Genomic DNA, 23,574 nt, shown 5'->3' with positions numbered 1-23,574 from the left:
CTTGATACTGCCTCTTTAATTAAAAGTAGCCTGCCATTTCTCAAGGGTAACCAGATTGACCGTGATAACCTCTTGGCAGTCTCTGATCCAGATGGACTTGTTTATCTTGGGGTTCAGATGTCAATAATCAGCCCATTTCCTGTGGAGGTTGGGACAGCTTGGCTGCTCCTGGAGACCTGGATTCAAGACTGCAGATACCTTTGTTCAGCCTTTTCTCACTTTCCCCCCAAATGGAAATAGAGATGTTCTCGGCTTTCTTGAACTCCACAAATATATCTGTACCTAACATGGGATTATACAAACCTTTTCATAGTTCTTCGCAGACAACAAAGAAAAGCACGGCTTCTGAGATTATGATGTGTGAGACACCAATTTTTCTGTGTAAGTAGTATTTTTAATTATAAAAGGAAGACATAAGTATGGCAAAAAGAAATTCAAAGAGTAGAGAAGGGTTTCTAGTGCCTTCCCCAGAGATAATTATGGCTAATATTTTCTTATGGAATGTTGCAGAGATTTTCTAGGCATATACAAGCACAGGGCTCTGTTATTCTCTCTCCCTATATTCTTTACTTCCTTCCTGGCCTTTAACCACAGTTTAAATTATGCATTTATTTTTTAACTTCTTTTTTACTTCCTCCTCATATTGTAAACTTCAAGACAGTAGGAACCTAGTCTATATCGTTCATTATAGTATCGCCAGACTCTAATTTAGTGCCTGTCGCATAATAGACACTCAATAAATAATTTGACCATGAATACATGTGTGAAGATAAATCTTCAGAAAGAAAAGAAAAGAAAAATCCCTGGGAACAGAAACTGTGCATTGCCCTGCCTCAGTGTCCCAGAACTTTCCTGCAAGATTTCAATTACGTCCATGATTAATCATGCCTTGCACCATCCCTGAGAGACAGGTGGGAATGTTACTGTATTCGCTTTTCCAATGAGGCAGCTGAAACCACTCAGGCAAATGCAATTAACTCAAGGCCAATGTCAATATGGGTGATGAGTCAAACTAAAGATGGTGGCCCCAGGTTTCATATCCCACCTCTCACAACTCTGCCAAAGCTCACTCTAAATTCTCTACCATTAAGTTTCAGATAATGGGAAGGAAGAACTTGGGGCTTAGACAGAGACAGACCTGGGTTTGAATTTGAACACAGCCAAATCATGACTCCTTGGGCCATGTTGACCAGATATCTAGTTTCTGAGCCTCTGTTTTCCCAGGTAGGAAATGATGCTGCTTACTTTTTAGAGTTGTAGGGGTTAAAAATGATGTCATAGTGTGTCTGCCACGTTGTAGGCACTTCAAAATATTAGTTGTATCCTCTCTTCCTTCCCAAAAGATTAAAGACGAGAGCTTTGGCAGCTGCAACTCCAGATGTTTGACTTCTTTTCAGACAGGTCTCATGAAAGGAAGATACACAATAACACACCCTAATTGTTCTCAAATTCTGTGAATTTATTTGCTGCTGCTTTGTGAATTTGTACGGCATTAATGCAAGGTCAGTCAGGGGATATTTGATCTTAGCAACTCCACCGAGGGCCAGCTGCTAGCCTCGGAACACAGGGGTCAGACTATGCTGCAGGTAAAACTCTCAAGAATCCTCCAAGCCTGGAGCACATTCTGTGCAGACCACAGCCCCCTTCCCCATCTACACTTAGACTTACTCACCCTGGGAGTTTGTATCAAGTGCCAAAAGGAGTTGTTGCTTTTCAACTTGAACCTCAGATAGAAGATCAGACATTAGGAAGGCAGCAGAACCTGCTTTAGAAAAGCAACTGGGCAACCACAGAACAGTCATCACAGGATGGTGGTGCAGAGCCGGGATAGGTGGGGTCGAAGCTATGGGAACCTTTTCTAATCTGAGTGATGACTAGGCTGTCTCAGTTAATCGACACGTAGGTAGTGAGTACCTGTTAGGTTCATAACCCTGAAGTAGGCTCAAGAGTCAAAGGAAGAATATAAAGAAAAATAAGGCAGTCTCTGCCCTGAGAGCCTTCCAGTTGAACTGGTTTGACTGCAGACCCTTACATGAATACCGAGTCTTACAAATCTCTACAAGAGGTAGCAGCCAGTAGGTAGGTGCACATCTCTGTATTGCTAAATTGCTTCCTTTTTCCCCAGGCTTGCACTACACAGGACACCAAAGTGCCCTTCTAATAGCTTTCCCTCTCTGGTTTTCCCAGAGGTTTCTGTTGTTCGCTCCCTCCTTTTAATGTCCTGTTTTTGTTTTTCTGGGAGAGACTCGTATTTACTTTCCAAACTCTCCCTTGATATGTCTCATATTAGTGTTATCCAGGAGAAATCCTGGGCTGGTCCTAACCTCCTGTCTTGATCAGGTCTCCTATCTCTGTGGACCTTCACCTGTCTTTCCCAGACTGGGCCAGGCCTTGCCAATGATGTTGACCAGACACTGGGGGAGGGGGCAGGAGGAGGAGGAGGAGAAAAATCCTTAGCTGAGAATCAGTCCCCGTGCTAATTCCTTTAGCACGGTCCAGTCACTTTGTCAAGAATAATAAAGCAACTTGAAAATATGCAGCTTCTGAAGACAGGAGGGTTCCCTGGAAGGCCAGCCACATGTCAGAGCCTTTTCTACTTGAGCTATAGCCACATATACATTTTTACTGTAGCTGAATACTTGAGGAGGTATTTTAAGGGCTGGGAGAGGTGGGGTGGAATAAGAGTCCTAAGCCTAAGGAAATGGCACATTCAGGTTAGAGAGTAAATGTTTGGAGGCAGCCCAAAGTTCCTGAACAACTAATTAGCAGGAGAAGACAAGCAACTACAGCGCTGCCTCTCGTGTTGTTTGTTGAGCTCAGGTAGGGAGCTGGATGAAGGAGACCAAGCCAATGATTTATCAGACACTGCGGAGCCAGTAAGGCCCCAAATGACTGGGGAAATCAAGGTGCAATAAAGAGAAAGAGCTCCCCACCGAGACAGTCAGTTCCAATTTATGAAAGATCATTTTTTGCCGCAATCTTCTTGCCAGTTAACACCTATTAACACTGGCATAAGGCGGGGGGATTGGAGGGAATTGACAAAAAGGAAGATATGGTTTGTTTGATGGGACATGAAGTGGAGAAGGGCTCCAAACACAAGGTGCTGTTGCTCACAGCCATGAGCAACATTAGTTGCCCCATCACCCTTCGGAAAACAGTTTAAACGTGAGGTGGCATCTGCATTAAATAGAGTAGCTGCTACACCTGACTAGTGACCTTCTACTTCCTTCACAGCACCATTCACAGAGTCTATAAATGCTTTATTTATTCTATATTATTTGGCTCCCAGCCCACCTCCATTAAAACTAGCAGCTGCTTCAGAGCAAAAGCCATGTCTGTCTTTTCTACCCCTGGATCCTTGGCACTGGAACAGTGCCTGGCACCTAGACAGCCCTCAATGAACATTTGATGAATGAATCTTAAGAGTAGTTATAGGAACTGATGAAAAAATGTTCCAGGCCTGGCAAGGATTGCCTTTCACATACAAATTTGTTTTGTAAATCTGAAGGGCAGCACTGCAGTAGGCATGTGGATGAGGACACATGCTTCATGAAAGGGGTCTTCTAGAGCAGGAAAGCTTTAAAAAAAAATGCCAAAGAACCACCAACCAGGTGGCCTGATGGTGCCTAAGGGGAGCATGGTGAAATGCTAGTAGCTCATATAGGGGTGCAATGGAAGACTGGAAGAGGCAAGTGGATACTGACTGAGCCAGATACTGAAAATGCACAAAGCTTTGGTCCAGAGTCTAAGAGACACACTAGGAAAAAAAACAGTATATCAAAGGCCCAGGAGGGAATAGAAAGAAAAGTATTTTCTTTGGGCAAATAGTAGGCAGTTGAGAGCCTTCCTGAGTGTTGGTATGAGGTAGCTCTGCTGACAGAAGCATCAATCATAGGTAAACTTAGCTTCTAAACTAACATCTTAGACAGAAAACCTTTGCCTTGGCCTTTGAGGGACTCAGAATGGCCAGTGACTGGTGAGGTCTCAGGATGTAAAGACTACTGATTATCTTTTAAATATAAACCCTTAAAACTGAAGTTATCAGCTCCCTGATCTTATTTTGAAAATAGTTACAACACAGCCATGTTCATTTAATTATGAAAACAAAAGCTGCACAGGCTGCTCATTGATATGCATCATCTGCCCAGGGGTGCTGCACTGGGCACATGTGTGTGGTTATCACTCCCCTGTGACAGTTTCCACTGCTGCTGAAGCCCTATGGGAGCTGACTCTGCCTGCCCCATTTTAAAGCCCCATGAGCTCCCAAAATGTGTGTGGGGTGTGTGTGTGTGTGTGTGTGTGTGTGTGTGTGTGTGTGTGGCATGGGGGCGTGCTTTCCCTAGCTATATCTGAGTCTCAATTCCCATCTGTAAATTGGAGACAATAATGTCAACATTTTAGAGTTATTGTGAGGATTAAGAGATAATATAACAAAGTGCTTAGCACCCTATGTCATACCTAGACCACACATGAATAAATAGTTGGTAGTGGCCAGGTGCAGTGGCTCACACCTATAATCCTAGCACTTTGGGAGGCTGAGGCAGAAGGATTGCTTGAGCTCAGGAGTTTGAGACCAGCCTGGGCAACATAGTGAGATCTCCTCTCTGCAAATAATTAACAAATTGGCCGGGCATGGTGGTGCGTGCCTATGGTCCCAGTTAGTTGGGAGGCTGCGCTTGAGCCCAGGCATTGGAGGCTGCAGAGATCAGTGACCGAACCACTGCACTCCAGCCTGGGTGATAGAGTGAGACCCCATCTATAAATAAATAGATAAATAAATAAATAAATAAATAAATAAGTAGTTGCTACCACAAGGAAGACAGACTAAGCACAACTTACTGATTTTTAATTCTTTTGTTCCATAACTGGAACTCAACCACTGCTAGTTAGAGTATAAAGCAGCATAACCACTTTGGAAAACTATTTGTCAATGTCTATGAAAGTCAAATATACCCCTGTCCTATGACCCAGCAATTCCACTCCTAGGTATATTCCCAAAAGAAGTGCTGTCCACCAAACCATACACACAAATATTAAAAGCTGTATTGTTCACAATAGCCCCAAACTGGAAACAACCCAAATGTTTATCAAGTAAAATGGGTAAATTGCAGTGTATTCATATAAGGAAATATACATAACAATGAAAATGAGAAAATTATTGCAACTCAGAACAATATGGGTGATTTTCACAAGGATAATGTTGAGCAAAAGAAGCCAGACATGAAATAGCTCACACTTGTATGATTCTATTTATAAAAGTCTCAAAAATAAACCAAACTGATCTATAATACTAGGAGTGAGAAGAATGGTGACATTGTGGATTTCTGGGCTGGTGATAATGTTCTATGTCTTCATCTACATGATGGTTACATGGATGTGCTACCTTATAAGAATTCATTGAAGTTATGAGTTGCATTTCTTTGTGTATGTATGTGGTATGTGGTAGCCTGCATTATTGCTCCTAATTCTTTGCTCTCTCTCCACTTTGGACAGAGTATGTTTCCCTGCTTAAAGTTGGGCTTGTCCATTTGACTTGCTTTGGCCAATGGGATATTAGTCAGTATGATGTGAGCAGAGACACGAAATGTGTTCAAGTAGTTTGGTTTTGCCCCCTTGGGTTTCTGCCATAGTCATAAGAATATACCCCAGAAAGCTACTGCTTTCTTGGCCTGATTTCCAGAATAATATATATGGAACAGACTGAGCCAGCCCTGGAAAAGTCAGACTGAGCCTATTTAAGTTACAGCTGACCATGGTGGTGGTGGTGGGGGTGGGGGGAGGTGTTGTCTCAAGCAACTGAATGTTGCTGTGTTTTGTTATGCAGCATTATTGAGGCAACAACTGACTAATACACTATTCATTTTTAAAATGTACTTGAAGCTCTTATGTTCTATCTTCTTAAGAGAAACCTTTTCCAATTTAAAGTTACCAACATCCTTCTACAACACTTATATGGCCTTATTCATGTAACTCAATCAAATGAACCTCAGTTTCCTTGTCTATAAAATGAGGATAATGCTTACTTCACAATGCTCTTAGGGGAACTTAAGGAGCCAGTATACTGCAGCCAGTAAACTGCAAAACATAATTTTAAAGTGATGGATGAGGGGGGCAGGAAATGAGGTGGGGAAACAAGTGTATGGATCATGCCATCCACCAGGCAAAGCTGCTTCCTCTTGACCATGGCTCATCCTGGCTCAGAGGGTAAGGGCACAAGTGTGGGAAGGAGACTAGAAGACAAATATCTGGGCCTGTGGTAGAGCAGTCACCAAGCTTCTGAACGTAGTTCTGTGGGTCCAGACTGTCTTGAGAGATGGCAATGATGATTAGGTCTCTAGAAGGCCACCTTATGCACAGGCAAAGTAGACAATACAGAACTCTAGGAAGGACACCACAACCCTGAAGTCTACACCCCCCATTACCTTCTCCAGTGTCTGCAGGGCCACCATTAGTGTTTCATTTAAGTGGATTATGGTGCTGTGTGCCTAACTATCCCCTGTTAATCCTTACTGCCGTTCTTACCTATATCCTAGTTTATAAGAGCAGGCCCATCTGTTCACTCATTTTGGTATTATTTCCATTGTGTGGATAATGAACCTGAGATTCTGAGAGATTAAGTCATTTCTGAAAGGTCCTTAGTTAATGAGCTTTAGAGATGAATTTGCAACAGGTTTTCTGACCAAAACTTAGAGAGGCAACTCACTGATATGAGCAAGAATTCCATCATTAGATAATGAGTTGTACTCTCAGAAAACAGGTGGCATTGGTCGGAGGGGACAGGACCAGTAAGTTTTTGGAACTGGGGGCTAACCTGATTAAGCCTATCAAACTTAGCCTGCATTGCTTTCTTTTAATCACTTACTTCTAGTTAATCTTAAAACCCATATAGCTAAAAGTCCCATAGCTAACCAATCCACTAGCTTTGTTACAGACTACATATCTGACATATAGATCACCACTGTAACAGTTGCTTAAAGTTGTTTTTCAGGAACTTGGGCTTAGCTCTTGTCCAGTTAAAGCCAGTTGAGATCACTGACCCTTCAACTGGGTTTGTAGAAATGCCCGAGAGGTGACCTTTTGAAGTCAGAAGGCCAAAACTCTTCCTGAAGATCATGCAAACACAGCCATTTTCTGAACATGAGTCCTGTGAAGAGCCATGAACCATGACTATGCAAGCACAGACCACTGATTATTTCACTTTCCCCCACTGCCAATCATCTTTCCCCATGCCTTAGATTACCCGGCTTCTTTATCTCATAGATAGCCCTAAACCCTATCTTTGTGGAGGCAGATTTGGGATCTGTTCTTCTGCCTCCTCACTTGGCTGCCTCATGAATAAACTTTCTCTTTTGCAAAACCCATTGTCACAGTGATTGGTTTGCTGTGCACAGACAGAATGAACCTGGTTCAGTATAATTTTGACAGAAGAGATAGGAGAAAATGGGTATGGAGCCTAGGGTAAGCAGTGGATTTTGAAGGGGGTGGGGCATAGGGAAGATAAGGAAGTCAGAAGGAGGAACTGGGTGGAAGAGGAAGAGACTGCAGATGCCTGAGCCCAGCCTACTAAGAGCGCTCATTCTGGGCTGCCCCTCCTGTACCCATAAGAGGAGCTTCCCAACAATAGCTCTGGGAGAAAAGAAAGGATGCCTGCCACGTCCAGGGACATCACTGCCCTGCCTCTTCCAAGAGTCTGGGGATGATGCTGTCACCACATTCTGCTATGGGAGCCACCCTTGGGGGCCCTTCCACTGCCCACCTGGTTGGAGGGCCTGAGTAAAATGCGAGGCTTGTTTCCAACCACTCTGATCTTCTCTTTCCTTCCTTTGCCCACTCCCTGAGACTCTCTGCCATCCCCTGAGACTGGCCAGCTGCCTGGCCTAAGACTGGTTCCTCTAACCAGCACAGTCCTCACCATCAACATGGTGACAGTGGCCACAGAAAACAAGATACTTGAATAAAGCTCTACTTAAGCAAACATACACATGGAAACAAAAAGCAGCAACCCTCAAGGCAGGGTTTTGGGGTGGGGTTTGCAGCAATTTTTACATGGGTGGGGTAGAGACTTTTTATTTCCAAGATGAGCCATCCCTGGTCCCTCCCTGGACATAGCTGCTGGATGGCTCCGCCCTGAAGCAAGCCCTGCCCCCATTCTCCAGTCCCCAATTGCTTCTGTGGCTGCAACCCTACCTCTGTGGTCTGAAGGCCATTCTGTTTCTGGGTCAGAGGGCCTGAGCTGAGGCTCTGGGGATTTGGGCACTGGGTCTCACAGTTCGTCTTCTTCTCTGGGTTGGATATTCCACCTGGGACTGTAGATCGGGGCACACCATTGGAGGGCAGTCCATCTTCCAGCACGCCTGGGGGAGGTAAGCAGAGGATGGAACCAGAAGCTTGCACATGGCAAATGTTGCAAACAATCCCAAAATGGTGAAGAAAAAGGTAGTCAAAATGGAAAAACAAAAGTTGCCAGAAATCCCACCATGCAGAGCTACCCTTTTCTATAAGAACATGTATGCTTTGTACAAAAAGGAGATTTTAAAACAATTCTGTAACCTGAAATTTTTACTTAATGATACCTTGATGACTTTTTTCTATACCATTAAATATTCTGCCATGTTATTTTTCACATGTCTATGTCATCATTTATTTACGTAATCCCCTTTGCTTGGATATTTGTTTCCACATTTTCATAATAAATCCTACTGTGATGAAATACCTTGTGGTTAAATCTTTATTTTAAATTACTTCCTTGGGATAAATTCCTAGAAGTGGGATTACTGGCTTGAAGGTTATATAAATGTTGGGTTTTTATTTTGTTTTGTTTTTTAGAGAGACGGTCTCTCTCTGTTGCCTAGGCTGGAGTGTAGTGGCATGATCATAGTTTGCTGCAGTCTCAAACTCCTGGGCTCAAGTGATCCTCTCATCTCAGCTTTCCAAGTAGCTGGGACTAAAGGCACGTGTCACCATGCCCAGCTAATTTTTGTATATTTTTTGTAGAGACAGGGTCTCACTATGTTGCCCAGGCTGATCTTGAACTCCTGGCCTTGAGCAATCCTCCCACCTAAGTCTTCTAAAGTGCTGAGGTTACAGGCATGAGATAACATGCTTGGCCAATACAGAGATTTTTTTTTAATAGCTCCAGCTCAAAGTGTTGGACTGAGTATATGTGCCTTTTACAACAAATGCCAAGAAATGATAGAAGTTTAAATAAATAGCCTCACTGAAAAGGGAGAGGACTACACTGAGGAGTTAATAAAGGATGAACAGAATCTTATCGGAAAGAGAAAAGGTGGCCCAGGAAGCATGACAGGGAATGCTAAGTAAGATGGCAGAAGCTGACAGAGTTTCTGCCATAGTTACAGGGAGGCAAGGAGCAGCAAGGTAGCCTGGACTTTCTACTCTTCCACCTGCTGAGGCCAGTCAGCAACAATAGAGGATTCTGTATGGGGCAGGGACTAGAGAGAAGGGCAGTGCTCTCAGGAGCTGGAGACACCTGAGAGAAAGAAAAACCCAGGTTAAGAAGACTGTTATTTTGAAAATAGTGCCAAGAGTTAGGCCAATAGTAGTTCCCATCCCTGCTCTCCAAATGGCTCTCTCAAATAGATGCAGATGACATTCTAGCAGGAAACTTCAGTTACAAAAATCAGTACAAAAACAAGAATGAGCAAACATTTGAGGAAGGCCAACACCATAAAAAAGAGACAACTAACTCTGCAATGGAGATCCCCAAAAGAAATGGAGTTAATATGGTATTCAGAAAAGAATTTTCAATAAGTATAGTCAATCTGCTCAGAAAAATGGAGATAATAAAACCACAAAATGAGGACAACAGTTACCCAAAAATGTTCAATCAGAGATATTTGAAATAATAATCTTAAATGTTGAAAGAAAAAAACCTCAATAGAGAAGCTGAATAACACGATAGACAGAAAGAGCAGTTTAGTGAGCTGAAAGGGCAGGCCAAGGAATTCTCCATAGTAGCACAGAGGGCTGAACATTATTAGGAAATCCAGTAAATTAAGCCTTGATCTAATAAGAGTTTTAGATGAGAGGCTAGAGAAGATTGAGGGGAAGCAATATTCACAGAAATAATAAAGATTTCTTAGAACCAAAGAAAGATGTGAAACCTCAATTTGAAGTAGGTTACCAAATACTTGGCAAGAGAAGCCCAACCTAAGACAGACCTTAGGGAAGTTTCAGAACATAAATGATATCAAGAACAGCTTCAGAAGAGGAAAAAAAACATCAAGAGTGAGACTGACATCAAATTTTCATTCATCTTATGAAAACATTGTTTCATAAGAAGACATGAAACAATGTTTTCAAGATTTCAAAGGATATACACATTTTTAAGTCTTTTGCAATATATTTTCAAATTTACCTCTACAAGTCTGTCTTCTGTTGACCATCTGCCAACAGTATATAAGACAGCAATATTCCCTAAATCCTGACAAATACTGAATATTTTCTTTTCTGGTTTTCATCTTTGTCATTTTAAGAGGCAAAATAAAGTATCTCATTTGTTGGATTAATGCTTCTTGATTTATTAAAGATGTTATATTATTTGTATGCCTAATGACTAATTGTGTAGGTTTATATTTTAATTGTAAAGTCATTTGTTTCTCTTTCCTTTGGGGTATTTGCCTGGGCTTGCTTTTAATCTAACGTAAAGAAAAACAAACAAAATCCTTTCCCTGGGTGTTGAGAAATTATTTGCCATGGGGCAGGCATCAGAAGTGCAGTGTATTTTTGTATATCAAGGGCGGGAGGGTGTTGACTGGCAGAGTTGCTAAGACTGCAGTTCCCATGCAGTGAGATGGCAGTGTCCACAGGACACCTATCTGTGTGTCACCCACTTGCTCTGCCAAATGCTAATGAGCTTTCAACTGTGACCGTGGGATAGAAATCAGAATTCAAAACATTGAAAGTCACAGTGGAAAATACCTGGTCCAGAGCTCCCTGACTGGCAGGCCTCAGCACGTTGGGGTGCTGTGATGGATTCAAGGTGAACAGAGAAATGGATTCCTGCAGCTAGGCTTGCCCCAAATCCTTGTGGCTTCCTTCCTCCACCAATCACAGCCTGCCCCTGCTCTTCCCATTCCCACCTGTTCTCCATCCTGTACCTAAAGGGGCCTGAGATGCATGTGTACGAACACCACAGTACACATGTCTCATCTCTGCCCACTCCCTGCAAACAGCCTGGGGCTAGGGCAGTGTACACCTGCAGAAGAGATCAGGAAAACAGGCCCATAAAGACCCTGGAAGCAGGCTTGGTGTGGATTTGGATTTGGTGTGATTCAGACTGGATTCCAGGGTCCCAGCACCCACAGAAGAGCCTAGAATAGTGCTACTCAGTGTCCTCCAGGGACCAAACTGTTGTTACTGTCTGCTGTGGGATACATTTAAGAACTGATTGCAAGCATTTACAAATTTCTGTAGCAACTTGACATTGCCAGAACATCCAAAGGCAGACTTGTCTGACTGAACTTACTGATTGAGCAGGGTGCAAACTAGGTTGAGTGCTTTTAAACTCATGGGGTGAGTCACAAGTGGGGTGAGTTGTGTATTAATCACACCAAGTAGGACCACGTATTTGTCTGTGATGGACTGGGGGAATAAAAGCAATGAATTCTGAAGGAGGGCTGAGGCTTTGGTAGATATATCCCCTTGGCCTCTGGATAACTCACCCTGTGGGAAGGGTGGGGCTGATGGGGTAAAAGGGGCAAGGGGTGTCTGAAGCACAAGACCAAGGTAGAGACTCCGTTTCCTAAGCCTAGGGTAGAACTGCCTTCAGCCCTTGGGGCTGCTGAATGGGAGTCAATGCTGGCCAGGGCTCCCTTTGCTTGCTGTTTCCCCCAGTGTGCCATACAGATGTTGCCTTGTTTTTTTGAGATGGAGTCTCGCTGTGTCACCCAGGGTGGAGTGCAGTGGCATGATCTCAACTCACTGCGGCCTCTGCCTCCTGGGTTCAAGCAACTGAACTGCCACAGCCTCCTGAGTAGCTGGGACTACAGGCATGCGCTACCACACCCAGATAATTTTTGTATTTTAAGTGGAGGTGGAGTCTCACTGCGTTGGCTAGGCTGGTCTCAAACTCCTGGCCTCAAGTGATCCACCTGCCTTGGCCTCCCAAAGTGCTGGGATTACAGGTGTGAGCCCCCACACCCAGCCTCCAGATGTTGCCATTTTCTATGTGCATCATGACTTGGTACCTGGGTCAAAGGTCTGTGAGAGGCCCCTACTGAGCCATCCACTGAATGCACCATGATTCTGCCAGCCTGGATGGGGATGGCCACTCCCTTGTCATACCTGAGACACTTCAAGGGGCACACCTGACCCCAATCCTCCCTATGCCTGTGGCCAGGTCCCTCTGGGGGTTGATGGACATGAAACACTGCTCCCTTCTCCCTTCCCCCAATGCAATCCAGTTGCTGATCCACAAGGAGGGCAGCAGGGAAGCAAGGAGAGGCCTAACGCACCAGGATCAAGAGCAGGCAGCAGGGAACATATCCCAGGGAGGCAGAAAGGCAACAGCAAGTGGGGCCAAGTATGATTTAGAGCTCCAAGCCCGGGGACACGCTCCATTGTCCATTGGATTTACTTATAAAACACACATTAAAAGACAAAATTATGAAGGATTTCAAGATGGTTCCTGCAGAGCATTAGATCCTAAGTGCAGGGCCCCTTGTGAGCCCAGGAGGCCCTGTGAGTCTGCACTGGCTGCACATTCACGAAGCCATCCCTGCCAACCCATAAAACAGACCAAGGTAGAGCTGCCATAACTGAGGTGCCAATGGCCAGTCCTTCCCTCTCAGCAGCTCCTCCTATCCCTGGCATCTTTGCTAAGCCTAAGGGCTGCTAGAAACACAGTTTAAAAATCCATCATTTGGTCTAGAGTTTTCATTTTTCACTGGTGGCCAAACAAAAATAACAACTTTAGTTTCTTAACCCCCCAGTCTAGACTTCCTCATCTATTAAATGGAGATAATACTGCCACCTTCATGGGGCGGTTGTAAAGATTAAGTGAGACCATATCTAAAGGTTCTAACAACGCCTGCACACATATTGCACTGATTATTGGTGGCATAGCCTGTCCCCGCCTCTGGCCCCTCTCCATCAGCCACACTGGTTGCATTCCTGACTTATGAGTCACACAACCAGCTAAGTGCTAAGCCACTGGCTTACTGAGTATGATGAAACAAAGAAGCTCTGTGATAAGCAGGGCCAGCTTGGGGGATTGGCATTTGCCAAACAATGAGCAGGGGTCATCTGCCGAGTGTGGTCAAGAGGACACCCCAAGGGGTTAGGAATATAAGGTAATTTTCTGTTACTTCTATCTGTAACAAACCAGGTGATTTTGCTGCATGGATTTAATTTAACTCATATTTTCTAGTTATGAAAATAGATTCAATGTTAGAAAACTTTTAGAATTCAGAAAAACACAAAGGAAAAATAATTTTTTTACCTCCTCACCCAGCGATATGTCCTGTGTAGGAGACCAGAATATGCCACCCCAAAATATGCCACTTTGGCATAAGGATTATTTTAAGCTGAAGGCAATGGAAAAGTAGTTACAAAACGTTCTCTGCCACCACCTCCCACCCGCCCCCTCCCCCTGCCATTTGCCTAAAAGTAGAGCATAAATTTACTTTTCATTGGTCACTAAACAAGAGGAAAGGCTTCTTCCCCTCTCTACCAGGAAAGACAAAGGTTGATCACTGAAGACAAATTTAGACCCTTATCAGCCTGGAGAGGGCACCAGAGGAATCTACATTAACAAGCTTTACTAACTAGCCTTTATCTACTGTCTATCTGCCTTCCCATAATTTTTCACCCCTAGAAACTCAAAGTCCTTTTCCTTTGTCTTGTCACTTCTCTAAAAATTTACTACATAGTAAATGTAGATGCTACATACGCTGGAATTCCAAGCCACTTCTTTGAGATTTAGTAATTGCCTAGATATCTCCCATGTGTATGCAAAATATACACGTTAATGAGCTTCTGTTTGCTTTTCTCTTATTAATCTGTCTTTCATTACAGAATTAATCACAGCTAAGAACTAAGAGTGGAAAGAAAGTTATTTTTTCCTCCCCTGGGCCTGTCAACAGAGCTGTATGTCCTCCCAACAGATGCTATTAGTGCCTGCCCAGATCCACACACCTGACCCTGCACCCATCCCCAGGTGTGGTGGATGTTGGTAGCTAACAGCCCACCCCTGGCTTCTTCTCCTAAGGCTTGCCCTTGGCTGAAGGGAGCCCCCTTACCAGGAGAAGCCTTGCCAGTTATATTAATATCAGTGGCAGTCCATGCTAATGACCAACTAAAAATACCTGTTGGTGGGGAGACTGGGTACAACAGCCCAGCTCCTTTGCTTCTAAGCAATTTCTGTCCTTTCACTCCAAAGTGACCCATAGGATCAGGCTGAGGCTAGACTAATCCTGAAACCACATCTTTGCTCAGCTCCTTGTCCTGCCCCATCCTGCTTCTCTCCCTCCCTCCATCACACTCTCCTCCCAGGAATGCCCCTAGGAGTCACTTGCACAAAATCTCAATCTCAGGCTCTGTTTCTAGGGAACCAAAGCCAAGACAATATACATACCCTGCTTGTTGGAGATATTTCTTCTGCCCCTCCAGTCTCACTCTCCCCTTCTCTCTACCCTGCTCTGTGTCTCAGAGACTGACCTGAATGCACATGTCAACAAGCTCTCTTGCCCACTGGCTTCTAGTGGGGTTTGACCAATGGGAGGAACTAGCTTTAGAGGGGAAGGGTCTGCGGTGGCACACTGAGGTCAGGTTTTTATTTCCCTAGCTCTTTCCTTGCAGGTTGTCTTGGGTGGACCATGTCCTCTACATACTTCTCCAGGAAAATCTCTCAGCAAGAAAAGCCTGAGAGATTGTTCAATTGAGTCTCCCTGATGACTTCAGGGAGAGCTCAGGGAAGTGAGGAGAACGGAAGACAGATGGTCAGTTGTTGAGTAGAGAGTTGCAGATGCTGTATCAGTCAGGGTTCTCAGCTGTAAGCAACAGAAATTGATTGGAGAATTAAAGCTTTAAGTAAGGATTTATTAAAATAATCTGGGAGCTCACAGTGTTTCTGGGAAGGCTGGAGGTTGAGGCATGGAGGCTATCAAGGGACAACTTCCTAAATCTTTCCACCAACCCTAGACTCTGGAAACTGCCCTCAGCACTGCTGCCACACTTATATTCAAAACTTATTATTTTTCTGAGATAAAAGTTTAACTGGGTGTCTTCAATTTTATCTGGCAACCCTACTGGGGTTATGCAAAATGCTCATCAAGTACCCCAGAGTGGAGACATTGTTGTGAAAGTTGCACTGTACTAAACCCCGGGCTCTATTTGCATGTCTACTCCACACCACTCCTCTCGTGCTGGGGAGATGGGAGAATTACCCTTATTTTACAGAAGAAGAAATTGAAGTTTAACCCAGGTTCTGTATGTTTCCAAAGCTTGTGGTATTAGCAAAAACTCCCAAGTAGGCAGTTCTCAAATTTTAATGCATGAAACTACATGCAGCTCACCTGGGGTGTCTGTTAAAATGCAGATCTCTACATTCATTCCCCCAGAACTTCTGATTCAGTAGGGGCCCAGGAATATGCATCTTAACACGTTCCCTGTATCCCACCCCCAGGGATTCTAAGGCAGGGGATTCTAAAGACTGCAGAGGCTCATCTATATTATAGATATATATAGATCTATCTATCTATCTATCCATCCATCTATCTATCTATCATCTATCTATCAATCTATCTATCTATCTATCTATCTATCATCTATCTATCTGACATAGAGATCAACACTCATGTTAGTTTTGAGGGTCACAAAGTACTCATCTATGTTTTTTCCATAGTGAAGTCTGTACCAGTAAATTAAGAGACATTTGTGTGCCCCTAGAGTATGTCTTGTTTGACACCCTTCACAAAATTTTCATTCCATGCAGGAGACAAGTCAAATCACTGAACTTTGCCAAAAGATAGGAAATAGCTGTGTCCACAGCTTGCTGATAAATTGCAACCCCAGGGATTCCTTGCCAAAGCTTCTTGCTATTTTGGAAATGGAGCTGGGCAGGAGGGAAGAGTACAGAAATTAAAAATAGTAGCTGAAAGCCATGTGGAGAGTAGGTCAAGGGGTAATTTCTACTTAGCTTGAGCACCTGGCTTTCCTTGGTGAAGGTGGTCACAGAGAGTTGGTCCAAAATCATCAGAAACAACCTGCAAGTCATTCTCCTCAATGACAGAAAACCAAAGTATAAGACATTGGCAATCAATATGGAAAGAATCTTCTAAAGTCACAGCCAGTGAAACTCTGGTTCATCAAACACTGTCTGGGCTCTCAGGTCCTGAACACATGGCGGACAATAATTTTGTCTAAACTGAGGTATAAGTAAAACAAGCTGTGATTGCTCAGCCACTTACTAAGAATTTGTTTCATCTTTAAAATGAACTAGAATGGGACACTGTCATTTCTTCAATCTGATGAGAAATTGTTGGCCACATACTACATATAATACTATAATATGTGACCTTTTGCATGGCTATTACAAACACATTCTTAGAAAATATTGAGCAACCCTTAAATTTGTGGTCATTTTTTTCTGGACAATGGTGCTAAGACACTTCAATGGGTAAAGAATAGTTTTTCAACACATGTGCTATGACAACTGAATATCTACATGCAAAATAATGAAGTGCACCCCCTACCTCACACCATATACAAAAACTAAGTCAAAAGGATCAAAGATCTAAATGTAAGGGCTAAAATCACAAAACACTGAAAGGAAAATATAGGTGTAAGTCTTTGTGACCTTGGATTATCCACTTGTTTCTTAGAAATGACCCCAAAAGCACAAGCAACAACAATGAAAAATAGATATAATGAGCATTATCAAAACTGAAAACTTTTGTGATTCAAAGGACACCATGAAGGAAGTGAAAAGACAATCCACAGAATAGGAGAAAAAGTTTACAAATTATATATTTGGTAAGGAACTAACTTTCAAAGAACTCCTACAACTCAGTAATAAAAAAGATAAATAATCCAAATAAAACATCAGCAAAGGACCCGAGTAGACATTTCTTTATAGAAGATATGCAAATGGCCAATAAACACATGAAAAGATACTCAACATCATTAGCTATCAAAGAAATGCATATCAAAAACTACAAGGAGACACCACTTCACACCCACTAGGATGGGGCTATAATAAAAAAAGATAGAGAATAAGTGTTCTCAGAAATGTAGAGAATTTGGAAATCTCATACACTGCTGGTGGGAAGACAAAATGGTACAGCTGCTTTCAGTCTGCAATTCTGTAAAAGGTTGAACACAGTGGTACCATAAATAACACAGAAATTCCTCTAGGGTATACACCCAAGAGAAACGAAAGCCTATATCCACACAAAAACTTGTTCATGAATGTTCTTAGCAATCTTATTTATAATAGCCAAAAAGTAGAAACAACCCAAATATCCATCAATTGATGGGTAAATAAAATATAGTATGTATATACAATGGAATATTATTTGGCAGTTTGCCAAAAAATGAAGTACTGATATATACTACGACATTGATGAACCTTGAAAACATTATGCTATGTGAAAGAAGCCAGTTATAGAAGGCCACATATTATATAATTCCATTTATATGAAATGTTCAGAAATAGGCAATTCTATAGATAGAAAAGTAGTGGTTGTGTAGGGCTGGGGGTTTGGGAGGAAATGAGAGTGACTGTTAATAGGTTCAGGGTTTCTTTTTGATGCAATGAAAATGTTCTAAAATTGATTGTTGGGGTGGTTGCACAACCCCAAGAATTTAAAACATCATTTAACTGTATGCTTTAAATGGGGCAATTGCATGGTATGTGAATTATACCTCAACAAAGCTGTCATTTTTCAAATGGTGAGCAATACATTTTGGAATGTTTATTGACTAAAGAAAATATAGAAGCACATTTGGATTTGGACAGCAGTGATCAAGGAGAGAAACTGACTAATGGACTGGTATAGTAGACAATGTTGCACTAGCAACAGCCCCCAAAGAACATGGGTCCTGACTAGGAAGATATTGGAAGACCACTGTTCCCTGTGATGAACCACCAGCCTGTAACATCTGCCATTGGCCATAGGGTTTGGTAGGGGAAATGGCTTCCCCATGGTACCCAGCAGCATTCGAGGCAGGAGCCTGCTGACACCGACAACTGGAACTGACAGGACAGGAGGCAGAAGCAAGGAGAGTCCTGTTTGTCTTTGGCGAAATGGGCCTGAATTCTTCTCTTCCCAAAAAGATGCCCAGGGACACACAAGCTAATGAACTGGAAGGCAGCCAAAAGGAAAAGTGAAAATCTCACTTGCCTTCTCTCTAGGACTACCCTTTGGACCTGCCAGTCTTCTCTGAGGGTGTACTTACTTTCCTCTCTCCCTTTGCTCCTCTCAGAGGTGCCTCCCTTCCTTGAAACTTCTTCACCTTTGCTTCAAGAGCACCACAGAGCAGATTCTTCAAGGCAGGTACTGCCGTATCTTTGTGTTAATTACCGTGGGGTGTCCCAACTCGGTTATGAAATTCAGCTCTCTCTCCCACCAAACGTGTTTATATCTTACTATTCTAAGGTATGCAGTATTGCTAGGATTGTAACAATACTCTATATTTTACCAGAGCCTTCCTCCCAAATTGCTCAAAACACTTCTCTTATGCTCTTCTCTTTCCTCTTTGTGTCTCCTTGAATCATTCTCTGACACTTTTAAAATGTGTACCTCCTGTATTAGTCTGCTCAGGCTGCCATAACAAAGTACCACAGACTGATGGCTTAACCAAGAGATATTTATTTTCTCATAGTCCTGTAGGCTGGAAGTCCAAGATCAAGGTGTCAACAGGTTGGTTTCTCCTGAGACCTCTCTCTTTGGCTTGTAGATAGATGTCTTCTCCCTCTATCTTCACATGGTCTTCCCTCTGAGTGTGTCTGTGTCCTAATCTCTTCTTATGACACCAGTCATATTGGATTTGTGCCTACCCAAATAACCTCATCTTACCTTAATTACTTCTTTAAAAGCCCTATCTTCAATTATAATCACATTCTGAGGCACTGGGGAAAGGCCTTCAAGCCATGAATTTTAGGGGTACACAGCTCAGCCCATATTACCTTGCATTTCTTTTTATAAAATAACATTTATGATCTTCTCACATAAGAAATAGGTGTTTCATGTAGAAAACTGTACTATATTGGTAAGAAAAAAAGTAAACAAAATTACTCATAATCTTATCTACCAGGAATAACTATTATTGATATTTTGCCTGCTGTGTCCCAAAACTTCATTCGGTGCATTGACATGCATAGATTCTAAAAATTAAGACTATACAATAATACGATTCCATTTTCCACCTTTATCGGCCTACATTTCTCCTGTTTCATTCTTCCTTCATCTGCTTCTTCCTCATCATAGATGATTTATTCTTTCCTTTGTCACTTGTCTTTCAATCAGCTAATTATTTGAAAACTATTTATTTGGTACCTACTATGTGCCAGGCACTATGCTGGGTGCTGGGTTTACATCTGAGGCTTCTAGTTTAGCAGTAGGTTGCAGTCTCTCAGCTAAATCCTATCTCCAACCACCTTCCTTTCCTTGCTGCTTCTCCCTGTCTCTGCCTAGTTCCTCAATTCTACACCAGAGACAATACAGGGCATAGATGGCAAAGACTGAATTCTCATTGGAGGGAGAAGAAAGAGAAGAATTTGAATGGGCATTAACACAATTCTTCTTAAGAGAGGGAGAACAAGGCAAAGTGGAGAACATTTAGAAGGCAATACGTCTTATCCATTCACATGTCTAACTCCCCCTTCCTCTTCCATGTGACACAGTATAGATCTCACCTTCTTACTCAGGCTCAAATGGTCTCTCCAGGGAACTGTTTACCTGTACAATCCCAACAAGCAGCACCCTTACCATGGAATGCTCCCCTAGGGTGAGCAACAGTTGCCTGGGAACGAAGTCCCAGGGGTTGCATATGAGGGGTGGTCCTCAGAATCCTACTGCCCCTCTGGTGGCTGGTTTACTCAGGAGGAGTTGCTGACTTTCCTTGGCCAAGGCCCTGCCCATCATGGCCTCCTTTCTGCTTGAATACGGAGACCTACTTTGATCTTTGATTCTTACTTCACTTCCTTACATATCCAGACAATTTGCCCTACTTGTAGCCTGACCTCTTTCCACAAAGTCAGCAGATCTAATCAGTCAGAGATTTTAAAACGCCCTGGAGGTGACTCCCTTAAACTGCTCCAAAGGTACCTAGTACGATAGGATGCTTGATGGCCTTCACTTTAGACTCTTTTTCTTAGTCACTGGAATTTTTCTTTAGGGAAAAAGTATGCTAATGAAATTTTCCTCCCTGCTATGGTCTGAATGTTGGTGTCCCCCCAAAATTCATATGTATATATCTAACCCCCAATGCAATAGTGTTAAGAGGCAGGACCTTTAGGAAGCAATTGCCATGACAGTTCTGTCTTCATGAACGAGATTGGTGCCCTTATAAAAGAGATTGAAGGGAGCTCATTGACCCTTCCACCATGTGAGAACACGGCAAGAGGTGCCATCTTTGAAGCAGAGAGCAAGCCTCCATCAGACACTAAATCTGTTGCTTGCCTTGATCTTGGACTTCTCAGCCTCCAGAACTGTGAGAAATAATTTTCTGTTGCTTATAAATTACCCAGTATAGGTATTTCAGTCTAAGCCAGAACAGAGGAAGACATTCCCTGTTGTCTTTTACTCCTCGGTTAAATTATTTTTTGGGGTGATTAGCCTTTTAACAGCTGTTTTCCTGGTTGTTTTCGTTTGTTTTTTACTCCTTGACATTTTCTGACCTTAGTACAACTAGCCTTTTCATTAGGCTATTTTCACGTCAACTATAGTTGGCACTAAATTTTTCTCTGAGGTGGATATTAGAAATTAGATGATATTGCTTTGGGTGTATACCTAGTAATGGGATTGCTGGGTTGAATGGTATTTCTGTCTTTCAGTCTTTGAGGTTTTGCCACACTGTCTTCCAGAATGGCTGAACTAATTTACATTCCCACCAACAGTATATAAGTGTCCTTTTTCTCCACAACCTCTCCAGCATCTGTTGTTTTTTGACTCTTTAATAATAACCATTCTGACTAGTGTTAGATGGTATCTCATTGTATTATAAAGACACATGCCCGTGCATGTTCATTGCAGCACTATTCACAATAGTAAAGACATGGAATCAACTTAAATGCCCCTTGGTGATAGACTAGATAAAGAAAATGTCGTACATATACACCTACACCATGGAATACTATGCAGCCATAAAAAAGAACAAGATCTTGTCCTTTGCAGTAACATGGATGGAGCTGGAGGCCATTATTCTTAGCAAACTAACACAGGAACAGAAAAACAAATGCCACATGTTCTCACTGATAAGTGGAGCTTAATGATGAGAACACATGGACACATAGAGGGAAACCACACACTGGGGCCTATTGGAGGGTGGAGGGTGGGAGGAGGGAGAAGATCAGGAAAAATAACTAATGGGTACTATACTTAATACCTGGGTAATGAAATAATCTGTACAACAAACCCCCATGACACAAGCTTACCTATGTAACAAACTTAATACTTGTACCCCTGAACTTAAAAGTTAAAAAACAAAAAAAAAAAAGAAAGAAATTAGATGATATATTTTTATTAGGTGTAAGAAATATATTTTGGCCAATCAAAATTTGAATTCAATCAACTGAATTGTTTTAATTCTTGAAATTTTAAAATCGCTCAAAGCAATCAATCATCTAGTATCCCTTGGGTGCTTACCCTTTGCCTAGCACTGTGCTGTTACAGGGGGATATAAAACACTTGCTTATCTGAACCCTTTATGTGTCTGTAATTTAATTGGGAACTTATGGCTTATTTAATAATTACTGAAAAATAGAGCTATGCAAAATTTAAATAATATATCATTTCTTACCCATCAGAATGGCAAAAGTTAAAAAGTCTGATAATATTACATGTTGAAAGGATGTGTGTTAACACATTCTCTCATATGCTGCTGGTGGAAGTGCAAGTAAAACTGTCCATTTTGGAGGGCAATTGGCAGAGTCTATTCATGTTTAAAATGTGCACATCAAAATGACTCAGCAATTTCAGTCTTCAGTATCTGCTTTAGAAAACCTCTTAACCAATGCACAAAGGGGATTGTTGAAGATGTTCTTTATACCACTGTAATAATGAAAAATATAATCAATGTAGCCATTCATCAGTTGGATAATTACTAAATAAATTGTGGTTTATCTAGACTATGGAATTCTATAGAGCAATTTAAAGCTAATAAAGTAGATTTATATAGATAGAAATATAACATATAGTGATGAATGGAAAAGCAAGTAGAGCATAAATATGTACCAATGACAGCTTTCAGAGTCTCACTCTGTTGCCTAGGCTGGAGTGCAGTGGCACAATCTCGGCTCACTGCAACCTCCGTCTCCTGGGTTCAAGCAATTCTCCTGCCTCAGCATCCTGAGTAGCTGGAACTACAGATGTGCACAACCACGCCTGGCTATTTTTTTTTTATTTTTTATTTTTAATACAGACAGGATTTCACCAGGTTGCCCCGGCTGGTCTGAAACTCCTGACCTCAGGTAATCTGCCTGTCTCAACCTCCCAAAGTGCTGAGATTACAGGCGTGAGCCATAGCACCTGGCCAGCTTTTATGTTTATTATTTTTTTTTACACTTAATTTTTTTATTGAAACAATTGAAACCCTTAACAGAAAATGTAGGAGATTGCATATTTTTTTTTTGATAATTCAGTACAATTTTTTTTATTTTTTTTCTTTTATTATTATTATTATTATTATTATTATTATTATACTTTAGGTTTTATGGTACATGTGCGCAATGTGCAGGTAAGTTACATATGTATACATGTGCCATGCTGGTGCGCTGCACCCACCAACTCGTCATCTAGCATTAGGTATATCTCCCAATGCTATCCTTCCCCCCTCCCCCCACCCCACAACAGTCCCCGAAGTGTGATGTTCCCCTTCCTGTGTCCATGTGTTCTCATTGTTCAATTCCCACCTATGAGTGAGAATATGCAGTGTTTGGTTTTTTGTTCTTGCGATAGTTTACTGAGAATGATGATTTCCAATTTCATCCATGTCCCTACAAAGGACATGAACTCATCATTTTTTATGGCTGCATAGTATTCCATGGTGTATATGTGCCACATTTTCTTAATCCAGTCTATCATTGTTGGACATTTGGGTTGGTTCCAAGTCTTTGCTATTGTGAATAATGCGGCAATAAACATACGTGTGCATGTGTCTTTATAGCAGCATGATTTATAGTCCTTTGGGTATATACCCAGTAATGGGATGGCTGGGTCAAATGGAATTTCTAGTTCTAGATCCCTGAGGAATCGCCACACTGACTTCCACAAGGGTTGAACTAGTTTACAGTCCCACCAACAGTGTAAAAGTGTTCCTGTTTCTCCACATCCTCTCCAGCACCTGTTGTTTCCTGACTTTTTAATGATTGCCATTCTAACTGGTGTGAGA

General features: G+C 42.2%; 1 protein-coding gene across 3 annotated transcripts in view; it reads right to left on the bottom strand.

Moving 5' to 3' along the window:
* BAALC (BAALC binder of MAP3K1 and KLF4) overlaps positions 1 to 23,574 on the bottom strand; it is a 97,715-nt gene that overhangs the window by 9,073 nt on the left and 65,068 nt on the right. The window contains exon 2 of one of the 3 annotated variants that reach the window (XM_054498270.2): positions 8,188 to 8,354. The exons of 1 other annotated variant lie outside the window; for it this stretch is intronic. In XM_054498270.2, coding sequence (XP_054354245.1) covers positions 8,188 to 8,354 — 167 coding nt within the window. Of the gene's footprint in view, positions 1 to 5,415; positions 8,355 to 23,574 lie in introns of those variants that run through there. One more of the 3 variants, XM_063669016.1, reaches the window with a different exon arrangement.

Source organism: Pongo pygmaeus, chromosome 7 (assembly GCF_028885625.2).
Source record: "Pongo pygmaeus isolate AG05252 chromosome 7, NHGRI_mPonPyg2-v2.0_pri, whole genome shotgun sequence".
Classification (NCBI taxonomy): Eukaryota; Metazoa; Chordata; class Mammalia; order Primates; family Hominidae; genus Pongo; species Pongo pygmaeus.
Note: the sequence above shows the minus strand (reverse complement) of the source record. Positions and strands in the feature narration are given on the sequence as shown.